This window comes from Pyxicephalus adspersus, chromosome 2, assembly GCF_032062135.1.
Source record: "Pyxicephalus adspersus chromosome 2, UCB_Pads_2.0, whole genome shotgun sequence".
Classification (NCBI taxonomy): Eukaryota; Metazoa; Chordata; class Amphibia; order Anura; family Pyxicephalidae; genus Pyxicephalus; species Pyxicephalus adspersus.
The window spans coordinates 26615748-26640905 of record NC_092859.1 but is presented as its reverse complement, the minus strand read 5'-3'; the positions used below and the strand labels follow the sequence as shown (position 1 = coordinate 26640905).

The 25158-nt window shown below is 40.2% G+C and overlaps 2 protein-coding genes across 4 annotated transcripts in view; both read right to left on the bottom strand.

The window, feature by feature from the left end:
- ITPR2 (inositol 1,4,5-trisphosphate receptor type 2) overlaps positions 1-12962 on the bottom strand; it is a 180647-nt gene extending 167685 nt beyond the window's left edge. For both annotated transcript variants that reach the window (XM_072400134.1, XM_072400135.1), the window contains exon 1: positions 12543-12962. In XM_072400134.1, coding sequence (XP_072256235.1) covers positions 12543-12634 — 92 coding nt within the window. In that variant the 5' untranslated portion in view covers positions 12635-12962. The remainder of the gene's footprint in view (positions 1-12542) is intronic.
- A 6672-nt stretch (positions 12963-19634) lies between these two features.
- Positions 19635-25158, bottom strand: part of INTS13 (integrator complex subunit 13) — a 15619-nt gene continuing 10095 nt past the window's right edge. For both annotated transcript variants that reach the window (XM_072400130.1, XM_072400131.1), the window contains 8 exons: positions 24899-24988; positions 24316-24494; positions 23649-23819; positions 23418-23572; positions 22724-22948; positions 21858-21997; positions 20785-20920; positions 19635-19718 (listed from right to left, as the gene is read on the bottom strand). In XM_072400130.1, the coding sequence (XP_072256231.1) occupies positions 19679-19718; positions 20785-20920; positions 21858-21997; positions 22724-22948; positions 23418-23572; positions 23649-23819; positions 24316-24494; positions 24899-24988 (1136 nt within the window). In that variant the 3' untranslated portion in view covers positions 19635-19678. The remainder of the gene's footprint in view (positions 19719-20784; positions 20921-21857; positions 21998-22723; positions 22949-23417; positions 23573-23648; positions 23820-24315; positions 24495-24898; positions 24989-25158) is intronic.

The following is a 25158-nucleotide window of genomic DNA, read 5'->3' as shown; positions in this document are numbered from 1 at the left end:
GTTTAAAAACTTATAAAGAAAAATTTTCCCAAGTATTCGGCCGGCCCAGTAAACTGAGTCACTTTCCTTCCGCACTTCAAATAGAGACTTCCTACACTAAAAAAAATGCTGCACTTTTCACATCTGAAACAGAACACCAGGAATCTCTCAAGTACTAAAAAAAAACAAAAATAAATATATTGTTCATTCCTGCATGTTTATCTCCAGTCAATTCATTTTCTTTGTTGGGGACACCAGGCAAGTAAATAAATTCTCCCCATGAGAACACAGGAGATGCATGGAGCCAACAAACTGCAACTTCCCCACCTGACCACAGCTGGCTGTAGAAAGAACCCACAGACATGTGCAGCGTACCATCCTTATATTTAATGATTGCATCCTTGGCTTTTTCAATATTTTTTCCTTTATATGCACATGATGCTCTTGCTGGTATCACACCTTCTGTTTCAGGGTGACCACAATCTATTGTATTATATCTATGGAGATACAAGGTTATCATCATAGGACAGGACTACAGAAAACACCCCCTTTATATTTCTCCACAACTGAAATGGTGGGGAGGGGGGGGGTCTGTAATCATTGCAGACAGCTGGAACAATGTAACTAATAATGATGTAGCAAACTACAGGAAGTTATCAGCTCATAAGCTTTCTGCCAAGATCAACTTGTTTATATATCAGATATAACAAAATCCTTCCATGGTATAGTTAACAGGCCAAATAGGAGTTCATTGTTCTTGTTATGTGGACAATAACCTCAAGTCATTAAAACAGGAAACTTTATGTGCAGAATAAATCAACCAATCAGTGGTCATTCTTCATATTCTCATTTGTACTGTGATTGTTCAGTATGGGTGAGACAAATTATTTTTTTTCTTCCATTTTAATAACACTTCCATATTACTGAGAGCATTTATCAACTGAGAAAATTAATCTACAGATAATCTTGTCAATTTCCTCCGATGAAGCACCCAGCAAAAAACCTCTTCTGACTTTACAAACAGTTCATTTTCCATTCAGTGATCATTATGTATCTTGATTTTTTAAGCTGTTTAGGTCAAGTCACACACACACTGCAGCAGAAATTATTCTGCATTACAATAATGTGGAACTATAATTCTGCAAAAAAGTTTGTTGCAGAAAGAAACAGGAAATGCCCGGTATGCATTAAATAACACTTTCCTGCCTGATTGATCCCTGGCTTCTGTTAAGAAAAATGTATGTACAACTAGCACAAGATTACGGGATGGGGCTGGTGATCCTGGGAGCCCAGCAGGCTCCAATATCTTACAGAATGAACTCCAATACACATGCCCAGCAGTCACGTTATCCCAGCCTAGCCAATCAAGATGGCCATAGATTCAAACCAGGAAGAAAATGGCAGCACCCACAACAAAACAAAGGGGGTTTAGTTCCACTTTAAAGCATTAGTTTTTTCTCTGCTGCAGTTCAGTAGGATAGATCTTGTCTCTTCCCCAGCCTGTGACTCAGAAGAGCCTCAGAATGATTAGATCTGCTCTCTCCAAGTCTGCTCTTTCCTCCTGTCAGCATGTTCCCTGGTAAAACACAAATAATGCAGCACTCCTAATTGCTTCTTTCTCTCCCAGCCTGAACTATCCTCTAAAGGGCTTATAGGTGGCTTATACAAAGTGAAATGAGGCTATTTACTCTGTTGGTATTTAATAATGTATTTATGCAAAATTGTTTATATCTGCCCATGGTTTTACAGGTCTAGAACCAGGGGACCTTTAGTCTAGAGGTTACTCTGGGTGAAGTGTGCCCCATCTGAACCAAACTGTAGCGGAAATACAATTCCCCCAGACTGTAGGACTAGAGGAAATCCTAGCACAATCCGACTATTTCAGAACTTCTGCCTTTTCACATCCTGAAACTCTGGAACAGGAAGCTCAACTGCCTGGGGCCAATCAGCTAAAAGGCTTGAAATGCTGATAGAATTACAATTTGTTATATTATCTTTAAAATAAATACAAAGAAAAACTTTGCATCCCATATCAGATTCTCAGCTATGAGCTTTGTAAATGCAGTGGCTTCATTATACAACAATCAGAGCAGCCATGACATTGCAGGATATCTGAATGAAGACAACCAGGGGTGAGAGCTACAGGACGCTCAACAATAACCTCTGACCGCTATTATTACACAGCAGGCTCTCACTGCTATTAGGTATACTTTTGTTGCCATTTATAAGTTTTTTGGCTTTGTTTTAGACCAATCAATTTGCATAAAGTTGTTTTTTCATTCCAAACTATATACTACAAATTTTAGGTCTACAAAAAAGTAATACTAACACGTGCGAAATAACATTTATTTTGATTTCCCATCTATTTCTGTCCTGGTTTCCAGTACACAAAGAACAATACAAACCTGACACAAATTCTAAGCCACAACATCCAAAACTTGCTAAAACTGTACTTTAGTGTAAATTATATCCTAATGTGATTTGCCCTTTAAGTGGCACCTCCTTTAGAAAGGGGTGAGAAAGGAACGCCCAGGTTTAGGTAAGCTGCAATAATACTTCTTGTGTATTACACTGGCAGCTTTAATGCTGCTCTGCTACCAAATTCAGCCTGTAATCTGTAGTATTTGAGTATATCTTATTCCTGAAATGTCATAACAGTTTATAATTAAGTTCTCATACGTTTATACTGGGGAAGTAAGAGTCCATAAATCTCACAGCTGGGCCAGAGGACACTGCGGAGACAGATCTCAGTGCACTGGACAAATTCAGCAATGGAAATGTCATAGTCTGTTGCGGATCACTTATAGGTAACTGGTAAGGGAAGATATCATACGGGGATCAATATTGTGTTTAGGGGAGTATCTGCAGACAAGCTGTATGATTACAAAAGTAATGACATATTCAATTATTTATAATAAACTTAGTTTTAATGTCAATAAAATAATGAGGTTCAAGATGTAAAAATTAACCTAGGAAAAGAACAAACTGACATTGGGATTAAAAATAAAGGCACACTGATAATTGGGGCCCTAGAAAAATGAGTTTTGGGTGCCCAAAAAAACTGAATTATACTTGGGGTCCCAAAGCAATGATATTTGGAGTTTACCTAAAATGTATAACTTATCATATTGGATTAGGTTAAAAATGAATGTGTGAATCTTACTATTGATTTATACATTTCTCAAAATAAATCCAATGCAACACTTTGAACATTATGGGTATCGGTTTTACTCCAAGGCTCTTAAGGCCCAAGAACAAGGACAATCTGACACTTAAGGTCTGAGAACAATGCCATGATGGGCCCAAAACAATACCACACTTACACTTAGAGTACCAGAACAATGCCACACTGACACTCAAGGTCAAATTACAATATGAAAATAATACCTTAGGGTCCCAGAACATGGCCATACTGACACTTGGGCTCCAAGAGCAATGCCACACTGACACTTGGGCCCCCAGAACAATACCACACCGAAGCTTTGGGCCCCAATACATTAAGAAATGATACTTACAGTTTGGGGCCCAGAACGTCAGACTGTTATCATGGGACTCCTATGGTCAACAATATTACGCAAGCACTTGGAATACAGACATTTCGGACACTGACATTTAAGTATACTGATACACTAACAAAGTATGATAGCACACAAACAAACAATCAAGGAACCAGAACATCTTTAAACAGCTCTTCAGCAACAACCTCAGTCAAGCAACCCATCCCAACAGCAGAGACCCCTGAATCCAGTCCACCTTCCTGCCTCCCATATCAAAACCTGCTTTTTATCACTTCAATTTATTAGCACAATCAACAGACATTTAGGTTTTCACTAACAAAGGTGAGGCTTTCAAAATCAACTAATTAACTTTAGATCAGAGAGTTATCAAACAGTCTTATCACCAAAATGTATTAAATAAAGATTGTAAAACTTCTCCAATGGCAAGTTACTGTGAGAACAGGGCACTACCTCCTCACTGCTTTGTCCTCACTTCACTCCCTACTAGAAGGTTTAATAAAAGAAGGGCCATTGTATAACTTCTCTGCAAATGTCAGATATCTTATTAAATTGATGCTATCAGCTGTAGAGGAAGATGTTTTGTTAAGTGGCCTGCTGTCATCGGAATACTGGCACTCAATGGCATCATTAAAGATATTTCTGCATACAAGTGGGCTGTTGCCTCATACTACCCCAAAGAAACAACTTTTACTGACTAGTTTGGGATTTAGAACTCCAAGGCTAAATATTTTCCCAGGGCAGCAAAAGGCCGGTGCTTTCTTTATAGAATGGAGATGGAGAATAGCTGAAATTATGACTTCTATTCAATCTATACATATACATAAATATGTATCTGATTCCTTTTAAAATCAAGTTTTGAAATAAAAAATCTTTACATAAAAAGATCTGGAATTTAAAAAATCAATTAACATTTAATAGATCTGTATTGTATTTAACACCTTTCTTATAATTTTATATAGAATAGGAAAAAGTTTGAACTACTGTATAGTGTTTTTTGCAGTCTGTGTTTCTTTGGGCACATCAGAAAGTAAAGAGAAATCCCTAAAAAAGTATGGGGACATACTCTCACAGAAACTGTACCCGGCTGGGGAGACTCCATTGGACGTTTTTACCCTCTATTACTGCTCTGGTGGCAACTGTAAAGTTTGTGATTTCCCTGTGGTTACCTAGACATATAGAAAGGGTGAATCTCCCTAATGGGGACACAGACAGAAGTAAAAACCTGGCAGTGTTCCCAACACATCCCCACTCAGATGCAAAATGTAAAAAAAAATACTATAGTATAGATATACTTAAATAGGATCTGTCCATTACCCATACACATGAGTACATAAAGCTCATGCCCTACACCAGTGTTTGTCAATCAGGATTCTTCCAGAGGGTGCTAGGGGTTCTTAGAGCAATGAACAATCAGTCAGTTGACACCAATGATCTTTTTGGCTATCTGTAAGGGTGACACCTTTCCACTGGCCAGCAATGTAAGAGGCATTCTTCCTACTGACCACCACACTAATATACTGTGAGTTGTAGATATAGAATTCATAGCAGGGGTGCCCTGAGGACATAAAAGTTATTTCAAGGAAGGTTGATAAAGTCTGTCCTATACCGTAAAATGAATAAAATGATCAGCCAAACATGCTTCAAACACAGACTGTTGTGAAGAGGTGAGGTTACCAATTCATAACTAAATGTAAACTTAGCTCGTTGTGTTGGCTTTTGTCCCATCAGTTGACATGCAGAAGCTTCAGGCATTGAGGGTAAAAGCCAACTCATAGCCAGACATTGAAAGTAACATCTGAGAACAAGGCATCTACCACCAATGTCTGTGGGACATAGTCCATACATCGGTCACCTCCTGGCACTAGGGAAATGTTCTCATTTGTTTCAATGATAAGCAGCATGGGGTAGATTGGTGTAGATCTAATCACCCTAAAACATCCAGCTAACTGTCCACATTTATCCCATTTTTAAGTTTAATGGACCAATTGCATTGTTTGGTATGGGTTAATTTAAATAATTAATTTTAATTTAAATTAAATAACTTTTCACTCCTATTAGGTGAAAAATGCTTCACCTTAGGGGACAGCCCCTACCTACCCACACTGATCAGTACTGAGGTGCAGGAGGGGATTGGACTCAGCTAGACTTCCCATGCTCCAGTGAGTATTTGCATATTTTAATATCCTTACTACAAACAGGTAACGGTTTATGCCATTGGCATATCCATAACCCTTGGTAAGAACAGATACACAGGTAAGCTGTAACAAATGTACAAAAGGTTCCATAGTTAAACAGCAAGATGTACATAAAACAGAAGTTTAATGTGTACCTTTAAATCCACTCTAAAGGACATAGGTGGATATGGTAAAAAATTCACAAAATCTGCATTAGCAGAAAAATACACAATCTCTACCTTATGCAGAGTTATTTTTATTCAATTGTAAAATACATCTGGTCGCAAGGAGAGGTCGCATGGTCCGTTCTCCAAGCTGCGTATATGCTGTATATCCATGTATGTATGATTGTGAATGAACACACTGTTGGCTCAGGGATTTCAAGTTATATAAAAATAATTAAATCTAAATAGGTTTTAGGTTTAAAAGACAATGAGAATAATTTATTACAGATCAGCCTGGCAGGTGTGTCTGCAGGAAGAGGCCTCAATGCTGAAGATCAGGTTGTGTGAAAGAAGTGCCTGTTTGTGTTTGTCTGTGGGATCCCAGCCAGACAAAGTTTAATGTTCCTGTAAGACGGAGAGCAGCATTCCTCGGCTTCAGCAAAGGCAATCTCTGCTCCCTTCCAGGGGTGTAATTCCTCACTGCAAGTAAAATATATTCATATTATTGGGTGGCCATGAGGTGCCCATGGTCAAAAAGATTTAGGTGTTTTGCCTTATAAAAGATTTAAATTTAGTAGAGACTCTATTCTCATTTTTCCATTAATGGTTTCCCAATGAAATCATATACTAATTTGGCCCCAGTCCCTTCACTTTGCAGGAACAGCACAACTCTTCTCTTCGCCATCATGAATCTTGTGCACCCCTAAACGGTAATATGTTGGGATTTGATATCACATTCTCTACATGAGGTGGAGGTTGGCCATTTAGGATCTTAAAGATAAAACAGACGAATTACATATATAGGAGCTAGCATTTGTAATCTTATCATTCCATTTTCAGGATTTACATAGCTGGGCCTTACATACCAGTTCTGTCTGATAAGCCAGAAGATTTACAGTAAATTTTTCTCTGCTGCAGATTAGTAACACTTTCAAGTGCTGATCCTTTCTCATGGCTTTATAGTGAGGATTCCATGAATGACACCAGAACATGTTATTGTCAATTGTCTTCACTTAATATTTCAGTAAATCACTTTAAACTGCACTGAAGTTTCCCACTAAAATCTCTCCAAACTGGATCCATCAGTCAGGAGATAATCATCCTGTGACCTCTGTTGTCCGAGTCATATCAGGCTAGATGCTGTTAGCGATTAGTTTATCTTGCAGGTTGTCTTTCAAGTCTGGTAAAGCTACGTACACACTTCCAATTATTATCGTTGTTAAACGAACGACGAACGATCCTGCACGATATCTACGAACGATCGTATAGCACCGATCCTGCACATACAGATAACGACACGATCGTTCGTAGATATTGTACACACAATAGATACGATCGTTTGAGCGATAGAGGAACTATGTGCACGACAGGAAAGTGAACGGACGTTCGTTCATTACGCATGCTCAGACCATGGACGATCAACGAACGATCGTACACACGAACGATGTTCAACGATCGTCGTCCAATCCGGTCCGCCGGTCCGGTCGTTCGTTTCCAACGACTTTCCTCGTTCGTCGGCGTCGTTGGTTACTTTTTTTACGAACAATTTTTGCCCAATCGATCGTTCGTCGTTCGTTCGTCATTCATTTTGAACGATAAAAATTGGAAGTGTGTACGCAGCTTAAGTCTAATAATAGTAAAACAAAGTGAGATTGCTCGAGTACTCTAACTACCCCAATGGTAAAAGATCCTGAAAACATGGGGGGACCATTGCAGATACCCATAGGCACCACAGATTAAGGCATTTCCAAGGAAAGACTGATTGGATGGAAAGCCAAGAGAGGTGAAATAATGCCGATACTTCCCCAATGGGCCACCTAAAATTCAGGTTTGACTTAAATGTGGCTGATTCCTCAATCATATTGAGCTATAAGGGACAGAAATATAGCTTGCATATTACTGCAATAGTTGCAGGAGAGAAGTATTAGGAGGTCAGTGATAAATCTGCAACAAGGGCAGAAAGAAAAATCTAGCAGGAGTTCTAGTTACCCCCTATGTTGCCCTTAGTTCCTGGCTATATGGGGTTTGAGGATAAATCTATTTACCTGATCCCTGTATTGGAAAAATAAAAAAAGAGTTCTTACCCCAATCTTATATCAACTAGTATTAAACTACTGAATTGCATAAAAACCATCTTTTTCAATATCAGAGCCTGGAAATCATATGAAAAGGAGCTGCAGCTTAACACACCAGCTGAATAATAAATAAACATAATGATCTACAATATTTATATTTTCCAGGCTAAAACAAAATATTTATTTTAGTTTTGATCAAAGTAAAGAAAAAAATGCTAAATCTATTTTTATATAATCTCATAAACGCGTCCATTGATTGCAATGGGAGCGCTTTCCCGCATTTATAAATGCTTGAAAACATAAATACGGTAAAACGCGGCATAGGCGTTTTCCAGTGGTTTAAAGGCAAGCTTGTAAAAGTACATAAAACACATATAAACGAGGTAGGAACATTTACATGCGTTTTTAAAACCATCCATGTAAATGCAGCCTTACCACTGCTGACATTCAGAAATGTTGGAGTTATAGCACAAAGCTGAATTTTGGAGAAACTTTTCGCAGGATGGGAATAGTGAAGAAAAAACACTCAATGTACCGTTATATATTTTGTGCTCCTCTATACCTCTGCTGTGTCACCTGTCCCATGCAGGTACATTATACCTGATAAAGTTCCGCTGTTGGTGTAACCGCTTACATAAAGCATAATTTGCATGTTCTGTTCTGGAATGTTTCCACATAATTCCCCTTAATCTATTCACGGCATGCGCTCCCAGAGAACTGGGAATGTCAGATCCTTTGTGGTTTTAATACTTTTAATCCGACAATACATAAACCTTGAAAGATGACAGAAGCATGCGGGGCCCCTAACCATACAGAGATCGCTTATCCAACCAGACAGAATTACAATGATAATACTGGCACATGTCACAAGGCAACACAAGGTTCAGTGTCATGTTATTGTATGGCTGCTATAACACCATAGAAAAGGGTGATTAACCTATAGATCACAATAAAAAGTATTATTAGGAACAATGAGGATGAGGAACCTGCATCTGCCAGGACTTGCTGTGATCGTACATGATTGATTGATTGGCTGCTGGAATGACAAGTTGGGTAAAAAAAAGTAGAAATACAAACTATGAGCTGTTACTAGAACAGGAACAGAGGTAAAGTCTTACAATGGGAACATCTGTTCTGGTGACTGTCTACTTCCAAACACAGATATCACTGCTACTTTTACAAGTTAATATCATCCGCTCCTATTGTGTGTTAATTCCTCCACCTACTAGATTGTCAGCTCTTCGGGGCAGGGTCCGCTCCTCCTGTGTCACTGTCTATATTAATTTGTCATTTGCAACCCCTATTTAATGTACAGTGCTGCGTAATATGTTGGCGCTATATAAATCCTGTTTATTAATAATAATTACTGCACATGGCCTGGGCAGAGAGAAGAGATGACGGAGGGACCTGGCAGGCTCCTCCCATTACTGTCTGCCTGCAGAAATCTATAAAGGGGGCGGATAAAAGACCAGTCACCCTGCACAAGTAGAGAGAAAAGCAGTGACTGGTCTTTATTACAGAAGGCTCCTGAAAAATCTAATTTTCATGCTGGATTATTACACAGATCCATAAATACACAAAGCACACCAGGATTTAATTAAAAACACACGTCTCTTGTTTTAGGACAATATTTTCTTATTCTGGAAATCTGTTTTAAAGTGAATCTCCAGGCAATTTGTTTCTGTTACGGTGCAGAAAATTCTAGCCATCTATTACTCTTCTTGTGCAGCATTCTGGATTCCTTATCATTTTCTGTTTTGGTCGCATTGATCACCAGCCTGGGGGTATTGAATCTCCCAAGTGGAGACACAAATAGGAATAAATACCTCTCTCATCCTTACCATACCTAAATATTAGTTGTATAAAATGACCAAGATCCCAAAATAATGAAATCCAAAAGTGATTTTATCAATGCAGCCAATGTGGGCAATCAGTTAATGGACAGGAAGTGTTAAACACAATCAGGATAACACTTCTAAAGCTACATAGACATGTAAGAGAACAGCAGCCTGAGAGGAGCACAACCATAGTCTGGGGCAAAAATCTAATGATCATGGGTAGCATTGGTTAGCACTATGGCTTTGCAAAGCTAGGTCCTGGGTTCAATTCCCAGCCAGGACACTATCTGCATTGAGGTTCTCCCGTGTTTGTGTGGGTTTCCTCTGGGTACTCTGGTTTCCTCCCACATTCTAAAAACATGCAGTTAGGTTAATTGGCTTCCCCCCAAAATTGACCTTAGACTGTAATGACATATAACCATGGTAGGTACATTGGATTGTTAGCCCCTTTGAAGGAAAGCTAGTGACATGACAGTGGACTTTTTGTACAGCGCTGTGTAATATGTCAGCGCTATATAAATACTGGATGGATAATAAAAATCGGGAACAACCACTGTGCATTCCTATGGAAGAAAGCACAGTGGGGTGCCACTCATTCACCCCCACCTCCACAGGACAAAATAGAACGGCATTGTGTGTACAGCACCGGTTGAACATTGAAAGTGACAATCATCTGACGTCTATTGGATGTCTGTACGGGGCTAAAGACATATAGGGAACAATCCAGAGGGACAGAAACATACAGCACCCGGTCATACAAATCATCATACAAAAACATAAATCTTAAGATAACAAGAAGGACAATATTGGAACATGTGTTGTTGATTGTACTTCTACACTGATCAGCCAAAACATTAAACCACCCCTCGAATCTTGTGTAGGACCCCATGTGTCCCCAAAACAGCTCATCCAGGAATGGGCACCACAAGACCACTGAGAGTTGTATCCGGAACCAGTATGTTAGCACACTGAAATCTTCGCATCTTGCTGCCATCTCTTTCCAGGTAAATGATGAGCACACACATGTACCCATGATCTAAACAAAACGTAATATATTGGACCAGACCACCTGCTTCCATTGCACCATGGTCCAGCTCTAAGTGGACGCTTTCGGCACAACACGGTCACTTTACCCGGTCTGTGGCCTGGCACTGAGTGTTCTGGCACCTTTCTCCCATCACCAGCATTACGTTTTCCAGCAATTTGTGCCAGAGTAGCTCTGCAGGTGGGATAAACTGGAAGGGGCTCATTTCAATCCTCATTAACATCAATCAGTTTTAGAAGGAATCTGATGCCGGTTCACCAGTTGTCCTTTTCTTGGAACTCTTTTGCTAGGTACAACTCACTGCGTAGAAAGAACCCCCCGAATGACTTACCACATTATCCGACCCCATACCACGGTCATTGTCACAGTCACTCAGATCTGTAGGTTTGGCCATTTCTACTGCTTCCAACACATCACCTTCAGGAACTGTTCACTGCTGCCCAATACATCTCACCCCATGACCAGTGCCAATAATAATGGACTTCACCTTGTCAGTGCCGGTCGTGGCTGATCAGTGTGTCCTGCATGACTGTATATGATGAGTTATATACATAATATATCAGACTCCTCTCTCTCTGCTGTTCTGTGTTCTCTCTGCACTGTGATTGTATCACTGATGATTGTATCAGATTAGGAAAATTGCCCCCACTGATCTGGTTTAAATATTGCCGCTTCTCCGGCTGACATTCTCATCCATTCTGCACTGATAGGGAAAACATTAGAAATCGTGGAAAAGCCAATCACATGTATGACCGAACACTGCACTGCTAGAGATGGGATATCAGTGTGCACAGTGCAGGCAGACATACTGTCAGTGTATCACTGCACACCTGTGGATGCAGCAAAGGCTCACATTGCAACTGTAAATGTAGTGTGCTGAGATTGGTCTATAGTCAGTGACTGATCAGTGTCTGCACAATGCATTTATATCAGTGTATGATTGGAGATTGATTGGTGTATACAGGGGAGTGAGATCTGAGTACATACAGTGCAGTGTTGTATGACTAGCAACAGATTGGTGTATGCAGTGTACTCAGTGCAGGTCAGAGAGCAATCTGTGCATACACAGCGCAGTCAGATCGGTGTATAATTAGTGATTGATCAGTGCATACACAGAGCAGTCAGTGCAAGTCGGGTATTGATCAGTGCATACACAGTGCAAGTGAGATCAGTGTATGATTTGTGATTGATCAGTGTATACACAATTCAGGGAGATCGGTGCACACAGTGCAGGTCGGATATTGATCAGTGCAGGGGGATTAGTGCAATCAGTGCAGGTCGGATATTGATCAGTGCATTCACAGTGCAGGGAGATTGGTGTATGATTTGTGATTGATCAGTGTATACACAGTGCACGGATATCGGGGCACACAGTGCAGGGAGATCAGTGCAGATCGGAGATTAATCAGTGCAGGGAGATCAGTGTATGATTTGTGATTGATCAGTGCATGCACGGTGCAGGGATATCGGTGCAGGTTGGATATTGATCGGTGCAGGGAGATCGGTGCAGATTGGATATTGATCGGTGCAGGGAGATCGGTGCAGATTGGATTTTGATCGGTGCAGGGAGATCGGTGCACACACTGCCATGCATCTCTCACACAGACTGAACTCTGCACACTAACACTTTAGGCCTTTTACAGAAGTTTTGCAACTTCCGATGTGCTGACACTGACAGGTTGCAGCTCGGACCCTTTCTGTGCCCCTCCCCCGTGCCCCCCATCACACAGTGCCCGGCAGGGAGCTTACCCCAGGGTGCTGATGAATCCATTGACGGAGCCCTCGGCATAGAGGGACACGATGTCCCCGATGTATAGGAAGCTGGACATTTTATCGGGCATCCTCACTCCGCCGCCAGTGGCGCCCCCTACAGGCGGGGCATGTGGAGCAGCCCGCCTCTCCGGAGCCGGTAGTCAGTGCTGGATCGGTGTGTGGCCCCTGGATGCCCTGAATGGTGCCAGAGAAGTTCCTTACATGCCAGGAATGTGCAGTTAGTGATCTCCGGTATATATGGGGTCTGCAGGGGAAAGAAGAAGGGTTTCTCCTGGGAAAAGTCTCCGGGCTGTCGGGGTGTCCAGGTCGGGCTCAGTCCCCGGTCCCCTCCGGGCACAGCGATCTCTCCCCTTCTCCTCTCCGGCTGCCCCAACTTCCCCGGACTGCTCTCTGGCACTGGGCGGAGCTTCGGCAGCCTGGCGGCCAATAGGAGGAGCGCCTGAAGGAAGAGGGCGGAGCGGAGACTGGAGGAGGTGAGCGAGAAATTCATTCATCATGGCAACGATAGAACCTGAGGTGCGAGAGACGTATGGAGGACTGTTATACTACAAGAGCCTGTTATATGCTAACAGAGAGTGTTATATACTACCAGAGAGGGTTATATACTACAAGAGCCTGTTATACACTACAAGAGCCTGTTATATACTACAAGAGCCTGTTATACACTACAAGAGCCTGGTATATACTACCATAGAGGGTTATATACTACAAGAGCCTGTTATATAATACAAGTATATACTACAAGAGAGGGTTATATACTACATGAGCCTGTTATATGCTAACATAGAGTGTTATATACTACCAGAGAGGGTTATATACTACAAGAGCCTGGTATATACTACAAGAGCCTGTTATATACTACCAGAGCCTGTTGATAATATATTACAAGAGAGGGTTATATACTACAAGACTGTTCTATAACACAAGAGAGGGTTATAAACAGGATTGGGAAATAATATACTACAAGAGCTTGTTAGATATTACAAGAGAGGGTTATATACTACAAGAGCCTGTTATAAGACACAAGAGTTTTATATACAGGACTGGGGACTATTATGTACTACAAGAAAGTGTTATATACCAGACTGGGGGCTATTATACACTAGAGGAGACTGGTATAGTCTGGACCGGAGACTATTATTTACCATAGGAGAGTGTTATATACCAGGTCAGGGATTATTATATAGGAGAGCGTTATATACCAGACTGGACTAGTTGAGTATTGGAAAGTAATCAGGTGATTGCTAATTCTGGAACAACAAAGCCTTCTGTAACTAATTAGTGAGTTTGTACAAAACTTAGTATCAGTCCATTCACTTCTGAAGGGAAATGTTCATAGAGAAGTCATATATAGCCAATTCTACCCGCCCAGCCCCCGGCCCAGCACAGCCTCAGGATTCATCCAAATGTAAACCTTTCCTTCCATAATCATCACTGATTGCTGATTTATTACAGGGCAGATAATCTGAATGATGTGTCACGGTGACCTTCAATGACCACACCAAACTAAAACTCCTCATCCAGCATATCGTTACCAATTCTCCACACTGGATTTTAGCTTTTTTTTCTTCAAGTTTTGTAAATGTGGAAAATCCAGAAACCCTATTAGGTTTTCATTGCTGTTTGTGACCCCACTGGGGAGACTCTGAGATTGTGATAATATTCAGATAAAGTTAGGTTATTGAAGATAACAATGTATTTCTATTTAATTTATTTTAGCTATTTATGTAAATATGAGTTTATGGAAATCACTGATATTTGTTGTTTTTTACAACAAACAAAAGTTCACTTTCACCCTCTTTATTGGCCTGGTGACTATTTTGTCTTTGGTATAGAAAGCAATGGGACAACCTTTCTCAATATTTTTAACACGGGGGAACCCTTTAATTCATTTTAAGAGGTTTCAGGAAACCCTGCTATAATAATTATATTCACAGTATATTAGAGTGGTGGTCAGGGAGAAGAATGTCTCTTATGTACACATGTCAGATGATTCCTGACTGTCCTGGCGGATCCACAAACAAGGAACGATCATTAATGGAAGTTAAGGGGAAAGAGCACAGCGGGGTGCTGCTCCATCGTTCTCCCCCTCCCTTCTCCATAGAGCAGACCAGTGCTGTATGTACAGTGCTCATTCATGCATTGTGCAGTCGTTTGTCCTTGGAAAGGATCTTTCACAATCCAAATTTTGCAATTATTGCACATGTACCCAGCCTTACATTACTGGCCATTGGGAAGAATGTCACCCTTACAGATAAAAGAATGAGGAAACCTGAATGGGAAACTCTGGTGTAAGTGGGTAGCACTTCTCCATCTGGAGAGATAGCCTCCTCATTCCTGCTCTCAGACAACCAATCTCTTGGACAGGTCTGAAATAAAAAGTAGAAAAAGTGATGGGGTCCTAAAGATCCTCAACCTGCTCTATTTCATGTTCCTATCGTATGTGCATGGAAAACTTCTGTTCTACATTTTTTAGAAATTAAAAATCGAATGCATGGTACTATGGGTAATGAAAAAATTACAGCTACTGTTAATGACACTCATGAAAAATTGTTGTCTGTCTGGCAACCTTAGTTGCAATATTATGTGCCTTGCCCAAGAACTCTCTCTCTTCTTAATATTTGAAATTTTTATTATCTAGCTTTTTAACAGGATGTTCCCCTTCTTTTCCCTTTTTATTGTTAACCATGTGTGTGTATGTTTTCACATATAAAGCTGCATACACACGTGCAATTATAGTCTTTGGAAGGGATCTTTATCGAGAGGGGAGGGGGAGAGCCACGGAGCAGCACCCTGCTGTGCACTCTCCCCCTTCCCATGCATTAGGATGGTTCGTTGTCCATCATCCGTGGATCTGCCAGGACAGTCGTTCGGATGATGGGCGACAGGCGCTGTACACACGCCAGATTCTTGTCCCATATCGGCCCCGAGCCGATTATCAGGCGAGAACCATTGGACGTGTGTACGTAGCTTTACTGTCTTTTGTGTTTGTGATTTTACTATTTTATTGTCAGTGCTGTGAACATACCAGCTATTTGTATTTTTTGTATTGCACTTGTTTGTTGTTTTTTATTACTTTATTATAAAATCATTATACAACCGTTGGCATCATTTGTATGTTTCTATTGCTTCAATAAAAACCTTTCTACCAGAAAAAGTGATGGGGTCTTTGCCTACTTTCCTCAAAATATAAGTCCTGGCTTTATTTACACCCAATATCGTAAATTCTGGATTGTTTTTTTGGGTCAGCAGATAACACTATTTATGACCAAGGTGCACAGACAGCTTTGAAGGCAGCTACAGCCATCACACAGCATACATGTACAGTGCTATGCCATTCCCTAATGACAGTAGTGCCTATGGGGAGAGGAGGGCTGCCTGCCCATTCAGCACCAGCTGGCTTATCAATAGGGATTGAACATTTGTCAAGCTTTTGCATATCGTTTCCCCTGCCCAGCACAGGCATTGATATCTGCTGATGCCCCCATAGATGCCATCTCCTAATCCAACCAACACTGTCTCTGTGCACCTTACATGTAGCCAGTGTAGTCCGGCTGCCCTTGTTTAATGGCAAGCAATAATGCCACCTCCCTGACACATCTTCCTAAAACAAGCAGCTGTTTTTAAAGGTCGTTTTCAATGTTTTCTAAACCTAGGGGGTAAGGGCATGTTACTCAGCAAAGGGACCCCACATGGCAGCAGCTTTCTAATCTAGAATTCCTTTATTTATTGTATCTAGCCAGGATTTATTTTCTATTACATTGTATTGCTGCAGAAAGACTGTTATAAGAAGTTATTAATTCCTGTATACATGAATTGTGCTTTTCTAAATCTGAGAGTGCAAAAAAACTAGTTGTGTTTCTATTATATATGGCGCTGAAATAGGAAGTCAGAGGAAATCTCCCAAGCAGGATATCTAATATTCTCCCACTCTATCCAGAAAACAGGATCAGAATTATTTTTTCTGGATTTAGTTATGAGTGACTATACCTCACAATCTCCAGGCACAGTGGAACACAAATAAACATGCAGTAATATTAAATTATTTTTAATGCAGCCAACATACAAATATGTTCTGCAGCAATGACTCTGTATGGACCACACCTTGTCTGAAGTACGATATTATCCCACACCGAACAATACTTCATTACAGTGATATCGCCGGGGCCATCACTTCGCTTTGTTCCCTTCACAGGTCATCTTTTATTTCACAGTAAATATACCAAATGAAAATAGGATTGATGACAGTTCCCACACTATAGTTAGCAGGGCAAATACAGAGGTTTTCCCACAATATTTGACAATTCTTTATCAGAGCTATCATAAGTTAACAGATAATGGGGATATAAAACTGAACTCCAGTTGAAACACATAAAATATCAAGGATTTGTACTTCTCTCCAGCTGAGGTTGGCACAGCCCTGTTACAAAGCACTAATCCATGGGCAAACTACAGCCCATAAGGGATGGCCCTTTGGGTGGTCCGTGGCTCTGGCTGGTGCCACTCCGAGCAGGGTCACGAGAAGGACCCCGCTGGGGAGGGCACACCGGCCACTGGCGTCATGATGGCATAACCCAGCCCACTCCCCCATGGGCCCGGACCCTCTGTCAAATTTTATTTTAGATTGTGGCCCCTGACTAAAAAGGTTTGCCCACCCCTGCACTAACCTTTCTGGTAAAGGAGAAGACCTGATTCTTAACTGCTTAAGGTAAGTAAGTATATATATATATATATATATATATATATGCAGGTAAGTAAGTATAAGTTTATATATATATGCAGGTAAGTAATATGTATATAGGTCTTGTCCCTGCCCCAGCCTTTCATTGGACAGTGAAAGAAGAAGAAGTGACCTCTGTCACTTTCCACTCCTCCTATCAGCATGCTCCTTGCAACGCAGCCAACCTAACTGGTTCCTGAAAGTAAGAGAAAAAAGTTTGGAAAAGAAATAAACCAACCCCAGCAATTGACGTGCAGGCTACTTTGAAAATAATGCATGCTATGTATGGATAACACCCCAGCTGCCTACTTTGGGCCTGATTTATGTAAGCTCTCCAAGGAAGGAGAGAATACACTTTCATCAGTAAACCTGGAATGAATTGCTTAAAATCATTTGCTATTTGATAGCAATTTTTTTTCAACCCTGGAGCAGGTGATGATGAAAATGTATGGTCTCCAGCCTTGGGGAGCTTTAATACATCAGGCCCATGGAAAAAACATTTGTAAATCACAAGATGAAATGTAATTTTTTTGATAGCATTAAGCAGAATTCTGCTGAAACCATCCAATGTACACCCCCCCCACACACACACGGGTGAGCTGTCCTAGGTCTGTCTGTCCACTTTTAATTCACTCACCTCTGCCAGACAACACCTCTTAGGGGTGGGTGACAGCATATATTCTGTAGGAGTTTAGGATTACAGTGGCGTCACCTTCCCCCCCTGCCGATTTGACGATAAAGGTTGTAAAACACAAGTAAGGTATCAGCTCTGATCACTCTGATCTCTCCTATTGGGACATTGGGTGCAGAGGTTGACACAAAGAGATTTGGGTATATATATATATATATATATATATTGGCTATTCATTATTTTGAATTGATTCCATAATTTTTTTGCCCAGAGTATAGATTTGCTTGTGTACAAATATTATATTGTACAGCTTTTTTTTTTTTAATTATAGTTGCAGTTTCCTTTATTGTGTTTTCTTAGTGTATCATTTCTGTTAGCTCTACGACAAAAGCTGGTGGGATGAGGAGCGCAGGTGACTTTATTTTCCGTCATGGAGAGAACGTCTGCTTCTCCTGTGTTAATATTGACACAGGATACTACCTGCAGCCAAGATACTGGCCTGCTGTGTTAATGTGCCTGGACTGGGTGCATATGGAGTCTGTAATCCCAGCAAGCTCATGATCGGCCCATGGTGTAGCTAAATGTAAACTTTTCCATATTGAAATGGTAGGTGGTTGAGTGTCACTTTCAAAAGCGGAGCAAGGTTATAAAATGCTATAAAAAAGCATAATTATAGGAAAACACCCTGCAAGCTCCAGTCTAGTGACATTGCCTAGGCTATGTTATCAGTCTACTGCAGGCACAGGGAAGCCTTTTCTTAGGTACTGAAGCTCAATTCATCCACTACACAGAATGATGCTAATGGAAAGGCAGGAAATTGAGTCAGGTAGTCCTGAGATATATGGATCTTTGACAATTTAACCCACCTACAGAAATTCAGTTCTGGTAGACAATGCCATTCTACAGGGTAGAAAAGTTATAGTCTAAGGTAGCGTTTCTCAACCCCCTTATCCCAGAGGAACCCTAAAATATAATGTTCAGGTCTCAGGGAGCCCTACTAAAATAAAAGCATAGGAAAATACTCTTTAAATTGACAGTCAGTGTAAAGAGTGTCCCTCTTACCCTAGTGGTCCAAATTCAATCATTTTAGTTAAAATCACTTGGATTAGACCCCACATTTTGGTGGCACCATTATATAGAACACTAGGCTTTCTCTACCTTTTTAACATGGGGGAACTCTTAAAATACCTTTTGGGTCTTTAGAGAACCCCTTTTATAATTACTATATCCACAGCCCACAGTATATTAGTCTGGGGTAAGAAGAATGTCAACATTACAGATAGCTAAAAAAAATCATTGGAATCAGAAGTAACTGACCTGAGAACCACAAATTGGTCTTTGGTCAAAGAACCCCTAGCAATGTCTGGAAGATTCCTGAAGTTTTATGGAACCCTGGTTGAGAAACGCTGTTCTAGAGGAACCTTCGGGTCCATTGAACCATGTATAGGAATGTTTGCTCTATGGCACCCCAGCTCCATTGATCCTATAAACCCCAAGATACACACTTGTACAAATTCTTATTTTTCCCACAAAACACTCCACACTTTTTTTTCTAAAAAGTTTACAACAAAACAACTTTAATATATTTTTGAAGGCGGGAATATTAGTTTATCGATATTGACAAAAAACAATATCATATTCTCATTGTAATAAAATAATCTGCCAGGATTCTGCACATTTACAGTTGATAGAAAATGCTAGAAAGTAAAAATCGATCTGTGGTCTGTAAAATTTTATTACTGTGTGACAGAATAATGTTCATTATTGTCTTCCAGATTTTCCGTTTTCAACAGGGTCCGTTCTGCAGGGGAATACAGAAAGAAAGGAAAAAATGATTACACAATTATTTGCAATGCCTTTTTTGTATTAATTATTATTATTCAGAATTGTTTTCCTGATAGATGCCCTCAGTCTGTTTACTAGCATCACCCCACTTTTTGTGAACACAGGTTATCCTTGAACTGCAGCCACCTCTGAATAGACAGTAACAAGAGAAGCAGCACAGTGATAAGCTCTTGTTTCTCATTATGCTTTCTTTTATTATTAGCATGCTTCTTGTTAGCACTGATTGTCAGAACTGATTGACCCTTTGTGGTGCTCCTTCCTCTCACACTCCAGCTCTGCAAGAGGATGATACCAGCTTGGATTCAGGTATTTACATTCCTTGAATTAAAAAAAAAACCCTACCCTACCCTGTTCTTACCCACTCAGCAGGAAGTATGTCTTAGGAACGAAGATATACTCATTTAAGTCTGCCATTCAGGTGCCTTATGCCCATATGCATATATATTTATATATTATGGATTTCTATTAACTATTAATGGATTTCTCTTTATCCAGTCCTGAGATCCAGAACCTGATTTTATTATGCTGCAGTTCAGTTACCACTTGCAGGTCTATTGCTTTCCTCAGCCTGTGTTTAAGGTGAAAGTGGCAGATTGACAATTTCATCTTTCACTCTCCTCCTGGCTCCTAGTGCTGTTTCTCCCTCTCCCCGTTTATGTGCTGAAGTAGAGGGACTCTAAGTACTGGGTATGAAGTAATTTTTAGATATGTCTACTACTTGCATTAAAATATTGGGTATATTCATGACCACTACCTTAACCAGAGTCAGCCTATAGTTATATTTAAATGTAATAAAGTTCTTTTCTTGATCACACATCAATACTGATCAGACTGTATGGGGCCGATGGAGTGACAAGAAAAGCGGGTATCTGCTTGGAAAGGGAAGATGTCGGATGGGGTCAGACTGATCCCAGCCATACCAGTTCACCTGACAAAGAGAATTCTCCCTACCTTCCTTTCTCTACAGACAGCCATGCCTTCTGTCAGGTTTTAATTTATTTTTATCTTCCCTCTATTCTCACCCGTTCTCTTCCTTAAGGTGTTGGTAGAGTTCTGCTTTGTTGTTGACAGAGTTCACACGTCCATAAAACTCCTGATGTTTCCTTGAATTTGCAGCATTAATTCTTGAACTCCACAGAGACAGAAGAGACATGGGACCTGTGAATACCAAAAGCAATGAAATGCATTAAAATCCGTGTGAAAATAAAGTATTACTTATGTCATCATTGTGTGCATCACTTATTTATAAGTTATATAAATTTATATACAGTGAAATCTATTGAAGCATCTTATTTTTTTATTCCTACTTTTATTTAATTAACCATTTCATGTCCAGAGCTGGTTAAGACCTTGATGTTGGGGTCACATTTAGTAGCATTAGCATCCTTTACACTGCTTATAATGCTAGGATTCATTTAAAAACTTTAAATAATTTAAGGTTTTATAAGACTTTAATCCAGCACAATGTTTTAATGAAAACCCTGCTCTGCCCCTTATTGCAGTTCTCTTCCAGTGGATTAATTATAGTTTCATAATCTGCATAAACCCCTGGACAAGATAACAAAAGACAAATATTTTTATATATCAGATAGTTCTGTATTTTTAATATACATAGAATATTATAATATAAAATAGTTCTGTATTGCCTGTTCTTAAGAGTCTGGTGACTTCCTATAATACCTCTGATCTTCCATTTGCAGGTAGATGGACACTGGAAAAAGTACCCAGATTTCATAAAGTTTGTGCCCTCCAGTTTGATTAGAATAAAGTTCTGGAACATTCTTAGGGACAACTGCAAAATACTTCAAGGACTGAACAAACAGGCCTCTAAATTCTTCAAACTTCATTCATGGTGAACACCACTCAGCCTTAGCAGAATATTACACTATATAAGGAACATTCCTGCTAAAGAACTGTGGAGATCAAATCAATGAACCACATATACAATCATTTGGGTTTAGTAGACTGAGTACTGATTTACATTATATAATTGCTTCCCATTATCTTTTATATATTACATTTCATATCAGAACAGGAAAATGTTTTAAGGACTAGAAGCAGATACAAGACACAGCCGGATGCCCTTCACACCAACCTTTATTTTTCTCTACAGGGGTGACATCCTCTACAACGATGTGCGGCTTCTTATTGGGGGGCTCTGGAGAATCGGGGGAATCCTTTATAATCTCAGCCTCTGTCAGGTCTTCTTTTTCTCTATCTATAGATGATTTCATCCTAAAAGAATACAAATTTAGTCATTTCATCCAGAGTTTACAGCTTCATACCAGCAAACCCCAGGGAATAAGGCAATGATCAGTAAAGAGTAGGAGGCCTGCAGGTAGGACACAGGCTTGAATTTAGACTCAGTAAAGGAAATATGCTTGAGGTATGTAGAAGTTGATAAAGAAATGTATTGTAAGTTTGCAAGAGTCCTTATCCAGCTGGACATGTCATTTTATATCACCATGATTTCATATGAAAATCATTATGGAAATGCAAAACCTATATTAGCACCATCTTCTGGTTAGAACCATTGTCAGACAAGCACTTAAATGTAATATAATACAACTTACTGTCCATTTCATTTTCTCTTTATTTTCATCTAGTGATCATGCTAGTAACATGTTTCCTGCAGTAAGGTGACAATGCTCATTTAACATTAAATAAAGAGGATCAGCATTGTCACTACAGGACAGGACAACAAAACAACTCCCCTTTTTCATCTGCACAGCATAGAGAGGGGTTACATGCTCAAAGATTGGTAAGAACAATGTAACTAAGTGTAGCACAGGAAGTTTTTAATTCACCAGAAAGCTTGATAGCTAGAACTAACAACCCAAAAGAACCTCTATCCAAAACCTAAAGAAACCAGTTTGCCATAGTTGGCATAGAACTTGGGTAGTAAAAGTAAAAATAGTAAAAATCTTTTTATTTGAATCCTGTCTTTCATTTGTGACGTACTTTTCAGATTCCGCCCACTTCTTATCGTGTTCATAATCCTTCCCAGCAGGCTTATCCTCCTTGTCATCTCTTTTTCTTCCCCTTTTTTTCCTGTCCTCCTCTTCTGGTGGCTTACTGCGACAGGCAAGCAGGCACTCCATCACCCTCTGATGCCGGTCGGAGCTGTTGATGTGAGCTCGCACCAGAGTCTCCAGCTCATTCCACATAATGCGGTATTGCTCGTCCCTGTCAGCACAAGGGCATGGATAATGACAAACTAAAGATTTGCAGGAATAATATTACACTTTCAAAATTCCAGGAAAATATTTCAAAAAGGTGGATGCAGCTCTGACTGTACAACAGATATGTGTTTCCAATTACATTAATTTGCTGATAGCAATAAGGGAGCAACACTGCAGAACCATGGGAAATGAAGAATAAAGGGGCACTTCTCCCAAGCTAGACCCAAGGAGCTAGAAGTTTTTTCCTTTTTTCATGCAGGATAAAAACTTCACTAAACCTAATGAACTGGAAATTACGCGGGCCATTTTAAAAAGCAGTGGTACGGCTGTAGTGTGGCCATTCCACTGTGTTGAAATAAACAAACTAAAAAAAAACACAATTTATAAAGTAGTGAAGAGAAAGATAGTTTCTTGTTTAGGTTGGATGAAGATTACAAACCCAACAAGAATTAAAAAAAATAAATCCTCTGTACCTTTTTGGTCCTTTGCCCCGAGTGCCTGCTGTTGAAATGGGCAGGGGGTCATTCTTCCTCTCCATATCCACCAGATTATAGATGGTTTTCTGGCAGTTCAGAACATCTTCCTCTGTAAGCGTCTCCTTAACGATAAGACTGGCCAGAGGGACAACCTGGCAGGAAGAGAAACATGTTCAGAATATGTCTATACTATATAAAAGTAATGCTGAACAGGGAGCATACACTTACTGCTTGCATATTGAAAATGGTGGTCTGCGAAATGATCATTGGCCAGTACCGCGTATGTCGTTCTAACTGACTTTTAGATCGATCCAGGGGCACCTCTGGTGTTCCGTCCATCCTATACTGCTGGTCCAGAAAAGGCATGAGTCTGTTTTCCCTCATAAACTCCCCAAAATCCTATGAGGTGGAAAGCAACATGGGTACATGAGAGCAACATATGACCACAGTAAAACACACAGGAAAGTAAGGCGCTAAAATGGTAATACCAAAACCTGCTTAAAGTGTATGTCTCCGAAAAAATAAAAAAAATAAAATATCTGCTGTGCATATCTGCAAATACACACACATTTCACCATGTTTTATATCTTTCAAAATACAACATATACAAAATATACCTAGCTCCTAAATTCCTATATGAACTGACAACAATGTTCTACTGAAATTCCCAATAGTGTTATCAGCCATGCTCACCCCCATCTTGGACTACAGAGTACCCCTATAAACTTAAGGGGTGTTATATGCACGGCTGTGTAGTGCAAAGCAATTTTTGGGTACCTGAGGTCAAAGTTGGCAAAAATGAACTGTCTCTGCAGCCCTGGTTATATGCAACATTTTATTTATACCAGAAAATGCTGAAGTAAAGAAAATTCCCAGCCTAGTGGGACTGACTCACTGTAATCCTATAATCTGTGACTCTTCCCCCACAGCCCTCGCTGATGGATGGAGGATCCTCCAGTATGGAACGGGAGCTGCTCAGGACATGCAAGAATATTTCTCCCCCATGACTGCTCAGCATGTGACTGATCACTTTGGATCCAGACTTGCGTGGCTGCTCAAGCAACACTGAACGACCTGTGGAAGAACAACATTATTCAGCTTAGTGACTGGATATCGAATGTTGACAACTGTAGGCTAAAGTGATAGAAGAAACTGTATTTAGATTGGATTCAGGGAAGGAGCTTACAGTAGGGGCAACCAGAAGAGCAGGCTGGAGGCAGGGCAGTGACAAATGTCAGAAATGAGGTTTAGGTGCACTTCATATGGTTATTCAATCTAAACGATAGGGTGATCACTGCACTCATATAGTAGGCAATGCTTAAGAGCCTCACAACAAAGCAGTAAGCAGAAACTCTTTGAAATATCAGACACAAATCTGTACTGCACCGATCCTCATGGTCTTATGTTCCTAAGTTAAACATCCTGAGAGAGGATTGCACTATTCTGGAATTATGTGTGTTTATCCCCTCCATTCTTACCATTTAACAGAAAGTTGGTAAGACAGGAAGACGGCCGGCTGTTTACATCAACCGGTGATATCCGAAATGCTCCTGTGCAGTAGTGCAATTCTAAAAAGAAACAAAATATTAAGAATTATTATTACACAGTATTTATATAGCGCCAACATATTATGTAGCCCTGTACAAAGTCAATAGTCATGTCACTAGCTGTCGTCCCTTAAAGGGGCTCACAATTTAATGTCCCTAACATATGTCTTTAGTACAGTCTTTTTTTTTTT